Source organism: Arctopsyche grandis, chromosome 1, assembly GCF_051622035.1.
Source record: "Arctopsyche grandis isolate Sample6627 chromosome 1, ASM5162203v2, whole genome shotgun sequence".
Taxonomy (NCBI): domain Eukaryota; kingdom Metazoa; phylum Arthropoda; class Insecta; order Trichoptera; family Hydropsychidae; genus Arctopsyche; species Arctopsyche grandis.
This window is the reverse complement of record NC_135355.1, coordinates 9226451-9236639: the sequence shown is the minus strand read 5'-3', so window position 1 is coordinate 9236639 and position 10189 is coordinate 9226451. Positions and strand designations below refer to the sequence as shown.

At 31.6% G+C, this 10189-nt stretch overlaps 1 protein-coding gene across 2 annotated transcripts in view; it reads left to right on the top strand.

The window, feature by feature from the left end:
* Positions 1-370: 370 nt before the first annotated feature.
* Positions 371-10189, top strand: part of Sox102F (transcription factor Sox102F) — a 202332-nt gene continuing 192513 nt past the window's right edge. The window contains exons 1-2 of one of the 2 annotated variants that reach the window (XM_077436154.1): positions 371-606; positions 9330-9569. Coding sequence is in view for 1 of the 2 variants with exons in the window: in XM_077436146.1 (XP_077292272.1) it covers positions 9541-9569 (29 nt within the window). In the remaining variant the exon portion in view is untranslated. Of the gene's footprint in view, positions 607-9326; positions 9570-10189 lie in introns of both variants that reach the window. The other variant, XM_077436146.1, reaches the window with a different exon arrangement.

The window sequence follows — 10189 nt, the reverse complement described above, 5'->3', positions numbered from 1 at the left end:
TTTCCTGGAAAATAGTCCCAAAACGCCCTCTTTCCTGGAAAAAGCACGCTCCACCGCCGAAGACTAGTTTTGACTGACTGCTAGATAGAAAACCGGGACAACTGATTCATGGACTGGGACACAGGGACATAGATCTATAAACCAGGGCATGTCCCTGGTTTATAGATCTGCCGGGACGTATGGCAGCCCTAACGTACTAGGTACCTCAGAGCAACACTTTTGATCGACAAGATCGTCTTCGATCGATGAGATGTTGTCGCTCAATGATAGGGGCGTCTTCTTGTTGGACAGCATGCGCCACTGACGGGCTGGTAGGAGCCAAGGGGGCGTTGGTGTCGGTGTATGCGGCCATGCGGCCATGCGGCCCGCCAGAGAAAGCGGCCCGGCCCGACTGGGCAGGCCTTGCAAGGTGATCTCAGTGTAACAAGTGAGTCCGGTCGGTGAGGACCGGACCGCACCGGTCGCTGCCGGTCATGCAGCCGGTGCGCACGCGCATACATACGTCAAACTACACGCGCCAATTTCGACTAAACCAAAACACTCGATCTTAGTGAATTGTGATCGACAGTGATTTACCTCGGTGTGTCTGCATTGAGCTTGTCATAAGTGTGTATTTCTATTTTTCACGTGTTTGTTCGCCGATTCAGTGTGTTCGACTTTTGCGAACAGCCCATTTGACAGCCGCATTGCATACAGTATGTATGTATATTATGCATCTGTTGAAACTTCAACGCGGCTGCTAAAAGTTTCGCAAAATTAATACACCCGTCCGTCCATCTTGATTTACTCCGTTTTACAAAATGGATATTTTTATTCATCCCGACATCTATTCGTCGCACGTCATGTGCGACAAATACCGTATTGTCTCGACTGTAAAAAAGTGACATGAAATTAAGGGGGTGGTTTTATATTCAAGTGAACAATCAAATCTATATATATATATATATATATATATATATATATATATATATATATATACACATTTTTTTTTAATATAAAGAATTCGACCAATCATAAATTAAATTTTTTAAGCACATTTGAAACATGTGACTTATCGTATAGTCGGACCAATATGCTAGAGCTTAATTGATAATTAGTTTCGGATGAATTGTCAGAATGCAATCTAAGGTTTGTAGTTTTGATATCGGAAGCAAATCCATCAGTGATTTTGAACAATTAGGTCTATCTACTGCCATGGTATGCCATGAGAAAATGTTTTTTTCTCGTAGAACGAATCTTCAGCATAATTTGTGGAACTAGTATACGTAATTATTTGGGGGATAATCTGATAAAATATGTGCTGCATCTAAATCGTCTGCTTTTCATGGTTTATTTGACTTTTCTGAAAGTTTATAATCATTTTCTGTGAAAGACAGCGATTTTCGATTTTATTCCTTTGACTTAGCATTAAATGGGATTTGAAAGATTTAAATATTTTATTCGCCCACTTACAGTGAAAGGATTTAATAATTAAAATTTTGACATTAGAAACAGAATAAATATATACATATGTTTATTATACATATGTACATATGTCGATGCGAAATTTCATATGGTTTTTTCTTAAACGTAATCAATAGTAAGGATCTGATATTTCGCTTTTAATATTTTATTTAGGTAATGCTAAATTGAAATGAAAATATCATATTTTCTAATCATTAAAATTAAGTTCAATTTTCATTAAGACTGAGCCATAATGGGGGTGTTCATTTTCAATTAATATTAAATAATTATTTATCGAATAAAATACGCTTTAAAATTCTATAACTATTTTACATATATCTATATGATCACTTATACATTATATAAAAACGCTTTTAACGACATATATATATATATATATATATATATATATATATATATATATATATATATATATATATATATATATATATATATATATATATATATATATATATTATATTAATATATTATATTAATAATAAAGGATTCATTGCATAACTTAATTTTATTCTGAAAGTATCCTTGGTTGGTGCTAAATTCAATTTTACTATACATATTTATTTCACTTTTATTCAATTTTCTCATTATTTTATTTGTACCAATGTATCTGCATTATTTCGTTTATTTAAACATGAAGAACGAATTAATACATATCAATATGTACATTTGTATGCACATACATATGTATGTAAATACACATTCATGGTAAATAATATTTTACATCTTTGGATCTTATTTTTGTTTTATTGAAAATTACAAAAGTTTTGTCATACCGTTGAAAAGTGTCAAAACTGAAGGCTTCGTAAAATTAATAGAGCGAGTAATCGAAATAAAAACACTTATTTTTCGATCCATTGTCTCGTGTCACGATTACCAAAATTTATTGCTTTCGTGTTTATACGAGATGTTTAAATATGTGTTTAGATAACATAAATTTTCAATTAAACAAAAGAAAATATAGGCGAGACGGAACGCCAATAAAAATTGTTATTGTTCAAACACTACGCATTTTTAACACATGTCGATGAAACGCACTTTAACAAATAAATGAATCATCAAATTCAACAATTGTTTTCGACAAGTATGTACATACATACATATATGTATTTAAATGTTAAGTTACTTATATTTCAATCAGAACATCTATATTTCAATAATAATGAAACAAAGCGTGCATTTATCATAACATATATTATACATACATATATATGTAGGTTCATATGTATGTACATACATACATATGTATATGCTTATGACAAAATAACGCAAATTAATGTCACCCAATTAGTGTACGAAGAGTAGATTTTACATTTAATATTTAATAGGTTTATATCGAAGAATATTTTATGAGTCAGCGAAAAATACAATCGATGCATGGATCATTAATTTGTACGTTATTCAATATTTAAGAAAAAGGTTTCCACAAATATTTGTGATTCATATCATACCGAGAACCGAACAAAAGTTTAATCTATGACTAATAAGCGCGAATATTTTTATTATTATCAATTCTTTGAACATAAAATAATGTGCTGAAAAAACGCTTAAATTACCGTTTAAAAACCAAAGATCGACGATGTTTTTTGAAGAAAAAAAATGGTTCACTATTGTCAGCTATGATTTTTTGCTCTTTTGCTTTATTAACTAATGGAGACGTCTAAGTATTATTATTTAAATAGCACCAAGCCAACGCCGAAGTATATTTATAACCAGTCTTAGGCGATCGATGGATGCCTTTCGCACAAAAAAAATTTCAGTATTATCAATTTTTTAGAAAAACCATGATTTTTACTAAACTCTTCTTACTTTTACTTACGATCACTATTAAGGAAAAATTTTTGCTCTTATCCGATCGTTTTCATACTTTGCCATTTTGCTCATTTTGGTCATCAATATAAGTGGAAGTATCATCCGCCATTACGATGGTGAAAAAATATCGTATTAGATACCTTTGAAAATACTTCCTCGTATTTCCCCCTGGCGTTTTTTGCTCTCTTGCTTTGAACACTAATGGAGCGATCTATTGTTATATGAAAAGCATCCTTCCAACGCTGATCTTTATTTATAACCAGATATTGGCGAACAAGTTGCCTTTGCCCATAAAAATGGTTCACTATTGTCAATTATTATTATCAACCTTTTTTTGCTCTAGGTTATATTCAATTTCAAAAGGGTCTGACAATAGTGAACCATTTTTTGTGGGCAAAAGCAAGTTGCCGGCCAATCTCTTTTTTTTAACTATGTACATATGTACAAGACCGCCAATAGGAATCCCGGGCCCTGGGACAATTTATTCCAAGCCTCATGAAAGACTAAAAAAAATATCTTATAGATATATTTTTAATATACGAAAAATCTATCAGAAATATTAGAAAAATACCTACATATATGTTGGTTACTATTTTTTTAAATAAATACTTGATTAAGAAATTTTAAAAAATTAAAATATTACATTTTAAATTATTATTCATAGTTGAATATTTATGTATACATATAATATACTTCAATGTTTTATCGTAGATAATTTTCATTGATATTCGAACATCGCTAAGCCGATTATAAATATTTTTCATATCACGAATATGTACGATTAATACATTTTCCTTTCATTTAAGATTACAATATGAAACATTTAGTAATTTAATGCTGTTGCAACAGTACATTTTAATGATTGAATCAAAATAACAACGTTAAAGCGAAGCATATTGAAATAGATACCACAATTCCGATGCATGTCCTTGGTTCGATACGTTTGTTGCAAATGAAATAAAATTTGCAATTTTAAAAACACAATAGTAGAAGGTAAGAGAATTCCTCAGAAACAAAAAAAAATATATAACTCGTTTGGGTCTTTATTGTTGGACAAAAAAGTTGCCCTAAAAATAGCAAACAACGCATTGGAATCGTCCCTCCATAATGAGTGAAGGCAAGGGCCTGGACCAAGGGCCGATGACGTCAGCCTCTGTCCTCTCTCGTGAGGTGGCCTCTTGGGGCGGGCACCATACAACCTGTTCTTCCGAATTCCCCTCTCGCACTTGTTGCGTTATTTTTACGCCAACAGGTGTGTGTATGTAAAGCTGGCCGCCGGACGAATTATTATGAAACGTTACGTCCACTCGCCGTTCACTCTCTTCAAAAACGCCAAACATTTTTTGGGCTAACCGCACATGTTGTTTGATCGCTCACAATGCGCATTTATAACATACCAATATGCGTACATACATATAATTTATTTATTATACACACAGACGAAATTGTTCCGAAGACAGTGCACGAAAGAGCGCGAGACCGATTGTGTTCATACACATGCACAAATGTACATATATAATATAATACATATGAGGTATTTATGTATGTTCGAGTCACCTGGTTCCAAACGGCAACAGATTAAACGGCCAGTACTTTAATCAATTTCGGTAAGTATAAAAATCAATTTCGGCCAGTATTTTAATAGGATGTGGCTATTTGTACATACAGTATCGACGAATTATTGACTATGGCAGCAGTGCAAAAAAGCATCAAATAAGTGGGATTGAATCGAATCTCTTAGTTTTGAATACGGTCAAATTTTGCGCTTTTATGTTATGTGCAACGGCCGAAGGAAAAGTTTCTTAATGACTTCTAGAAATTTCTAATCTTATAATTTACTAATCTTAAATCCTAATTCTTATAATCTTCTTATGTACTATGTACTGTATCTACAACTAGCCAATAATTCGTCGATACTGTATGTACAAATAGTCAATAATTCGTCGATACTTTATGTAAAAATAGCCACATCCATTTTAGTAAAACATGGTCAGTGTTATCTTATTAAATGTCGGTATTAATAACAAATGGACAGTATAAAATTCCGACGTACATATGTACATTCGCCAGAACAAATAGCAATCTTGTGTTGATACTAATCAAAAATTAATACTGGCCATTCGTCAAAATAAAACTGATTATTTAACATTACATTAGACCATTTAATGTAAATTCTGACTTTTTATTATTTATACTGACCACTGAACGATGGATACTGGCCGTTTAATATAAATACTTAGCTTTCATACTTAAATACTGATAAAAATACACTAAAATACAGGCCGTTCCAAACTACGATAAGTTCACAATTTATAATTATAAAACTAGAAACATTTTTTATGAAACGTAGTTATATTATGTTTCATTTTTGCCTATTTACTATTGGAAAAACAGAACATATGTTTTTTTTTCTTAAAACTATGTATAATATTTACAATGACTATGTTGATTAATTGATAATATAGTAATGCCTGTAACGTAATAAAACATTAACGATTCTTGGCGTATTATTATTCCGTGTTTCATATCGAGATGTGACTGCCAAACTCATAGTAAATCGATAAAAATTGTATTAGTTAATATTACAGATATTTCTTAACAGTTTATGTACTTAAATATTCGTGACAGACAAAAACGCAATGACGAGTTTTTCACGCCGGATTATATATGCTTATAAATGACAGTTATTTTGACATTACAAATCAATTTCAATGAAATAGCATAACTGATACCTATATGTGTATAAAAAATAATAAATTTAAAATAGTTCCATTAGTGATCGTTACCATTAGTGATCTTCACTTTGTTAGAAGAAATTCCATGTTATTTCCAGTTTTAACTCTTAATAATTTATAACATATATATTTATTTACTCTTAATAGGATTATATTTTGACGATTTCAACATTTTAAAATATTTTTTTAAATATAATATTCTTCGTAGACACATGCGGTTTATTAATTCAGAATATGTTGTACATATGTATGTGTATGTATTAGAGCTTGCAATTTACCGTCAAATTGCAATAACCGGTAAATGATAAATAATTTTTCCCATTACCGGTTTACCGGTTATTTACCGGTAAATTAAAGTTTATAAAAAATGTTCATTTTATTTGGTACAATGAATTTTCAGAATTAAAATATGCTCTCAGGAAACAAATCATATCGATACTTTCGTCGTTTAGACTTGACGCGAATTTTGTGCATATTTGTCCCGCAGATGAAAATGCTCGTTCTGATTCAACACTTGTTGGTGGTTACAAATCCTTTGTAAAAAAGGTTCGGCAAACCTTTAACAATGCATTTACAACATTTGAACAATATACAGCCCCCTCAGGGTCCGAGCTTTACTTATGACTAGAGGTAGGATAGTCACAGTGCTATCCATTGTTCGGCAAACCTTTAACAATGCATTTACAACCTTTGAACAATACACGGCCCCCTCAGGCTCCGGTGACTAGTCATAAGATGTTGAAATGCAATGTTTAAATATTTGCCACGAATTTTTTCGAGTTCCAAATATGACATTTCTCTCTGAATAACATTGTTTACATTTTTTTTCGATTTATCCACTTTATTTTTGTCGTTAAATTTTTTCTTTGTGTTAATATTTCGACTATTTCCATTCGATTTCCTTCTCTGTCTTTTTGTTCAGAAATTTTATAGTTCTCATCCCTCAAAAATTCATACTCAGTTAAATCTATGATTTTTTCCATTACTGTAGTTTTATTCGTTATATTAAATATTCCATATTCATCAAAATCATTAATTGTATCAGGCTCACTAATATAATTAACCACGTCGGAGTATATCGTTCTACTTTCCTTTATTAGAATTATTAGCTCTTCTTTAAGTTCCATGGCTAAAAAAAACTGTATTTAGACAGGTCATCAAGCCTAAATTTCAATGTTATGTCGGCTGTATATAGATTTATGTCTTCACGACATAGAGCTTCTACAGCTATTTTTTCGGTTGTAATGCCAATATTATGTCGGAGATTTTATCAAATTCAATATTATCGATTTTTATCTCCGATTTTATATCAATCAAACTTTTTAAGATCGCATTTTTAATTTCATAAAATCGTTCCAGCATTTTCGGTAAGGAATTCCATCGAGTTTTGTAATCTCGATACAAAGTAAGCTCTTTTCCTAATTCATCTTTTATATGTTTTTGAAGATTATCATTTTTTACAGGAGAACTTCTATACAAATTTATTATTGATCTGACTTTACATATTAATAAATTTAATTCGTTATTTAATTCATTCTGTGTTGCCAGAGTCGAAAAACAAAACTCCCCATTCCACATGCATATCTACATTAAACTTTCGTTATAATATGCCTGGAGCTGTCCTTAATTCGCCAAAAAATCGTTTCCGGTAATTTTACAATTTACCGGTAATTACCAAAGTTGCTTTTTTGGTGGTTTACCGGTAAATCGGTAATGCAACCTCTAGTATGTATCTATAAGAAAAAACTAAATAAAAAAATAAAATAAAATAAAAACTTATGTTCAATAACTATTGCATGCCTGATAGTATTTCAGTAGATAATAAAATAGTAGAATTAGTCAATAGTTATTTATATTTAGAACAAATAATATACATGTCCGGTAGTAACGACAATAGGAGTGCATTTGGAAGAATGAATGCGGTTTTTAAATAAAAAAAATAATAGTTTGGCTGATGAATAAGATCTTCGATCAATGCGTTTTGCCAGTGATGACGTATGGATGTGAAACTTTGGACATTGGACGCCAAGTTGCTAGACAAAGTCCAATGAAGTCAAAGAAGCATTAAACGCTGTATGCTTGACTTGATGAGGAAAGACAGGAAATGGAATACGTGAGTGAGAAGTATGACAAGCATAGTAGATAGAGTGAAGAGCTTGAAATGGCAATGGGCGGGCCACGTGGCTAGAATAAAGGACGAAAGGTGGACAAAAGAAGTGCTAGAATTGTACCCGAGTGAGTATAGAAGGGTGAAAGGAAGACCGTAGGGCAGATGGTTAGACGAAATTAGGAAAATATATGGGATAAGATGGATGAGAGTCGTGCAAAACAGATACGAGTGGAAGCGTGTTGGAGAGGCCTTTATCCAGCAGTGAATGGCTGAAGATGATGATGTTGTAGTTAATTATTAATTTCTAGTTTCAATGTAAATGCAATAATTTAAGATTCATTGTCATCGAAATGTTTTTCACGGCGCTAATACGATTAATTTGTCATAATTACACATTTATACATTAACAGCAGATCATAGACCTTCATTCGCTGCACCCACAGTTGATTTTGGACACGTCTTGATTTATTATAGAATTTTACTGATCGAATCGTCCTCGAACTTTCAGTAGCTCACTTTTGCATACATTGATCTTTCGAAGACGAATAAGATCGACCTTTAATTTCAATATGACACAAATTTCACAGCGCTAGTTTTGGTGGAAAATTATTATATTTTTGAACAGTTTCGATCGCCGTACGGTGTTAATTGATAAAGGAGACAATGCACATGGTGAAGTCGCATAGTGAAGTTATAACATGTACACACGAACAACGGCAAATATTTGCGCATATGCTTTACAAAAGTTGTGTAAATTTCTAGTCACCTCAAACATATGTACAACGTACGCGGAAAAAGGTCGACGCCGTACTTACATACTTAAATTTCGTATGATGGTTTTGGAAGTTTCTATGAAATTTATAAGGAGTATAGATGATTAAAATACATATTGTGGGAGATGCATACATACATGTATGTATAACTAAAGATCGAGTTACGACAACAATCTAACGCGCCGGACAACTTTTAGCCTCAGATGCGTACATAAATCCAGTTTAACGGTTCGACGTCAATTAACAGTTGTAATTCGAAAAAGAGTGCCTTTTATGTTGCCATTTATTTCAATTGAAAAAATCACCACTCGTTTTCATGACCAAAGGTTTTTCCAATTACGATGGCCGTGTATTTAAATTTGATTTATAATTTTTTCATTTCAATTGTACGATTTGTTTCGAGTATTGATTGTATTTTATGTAATTTGTCCTCAGAAGTGGCTGAACAGCGAGTGAAAATTTTTAAATTTAATTTAATTGCTCAATATCGAGTGTGCATAAATAAAAGTGTGATATTTTATTTAGTTACATCGTTTTAAATATTATTACTTATATTGAATTTACATTTGACTTTTTGTAAGTGCAATTGGTGGTACGCTTTTGTTCATTTAACATTAAGTGTTGTGAGATAATTGATTGAATCAGTGTTATGTGCAAATACAACAGCTGTGGAAATAGGTGAGTCTTCATTATACAATTTTTTAAAGATATATAAATAAATAAACAAACAAAATCCCGATCGTACTACTTTTATTTAAGAAAATATAATATGTATTATGAAAACGTCCTCGTGTGCATCTATGTATTATATTTACTTAACGTATAATTTTCTTGGATTGACAGGTGGAAAATTGATGGTCAGATAACATACCGGTTGTGTTCTCTGTATCTTTTGTTATTGTCGCTTTAAACGAGAGAGTTTCCGGTTCGAATACCGTTTTCACTTGTCATCTGATCAATCGAGCTTCCGCTTCTTTTACGCACACCGCGGTAAATGTATATATGTATTTATTCTTTCAACTGATGTATTTATGTACTATAAATATTTTATAGATATCGATTAGAAAATTGAAAATAAACAGTATGAGTAATTACGTTCGTTAACTATGATTAATTGATACGGGAAATGATATTGTTTTTCTCGCTATAAAAATAGGTTTTCTTTTATTCATTAATAAAAATCAACACGCCATTTCGCCATTATTGTGAAATTGAATAATACTGAGGAACGATCGACTTGATTAAAATTATGTATGTATGAACATAAATAGTAGAAAATGAAAACTCAAACTTTGTGT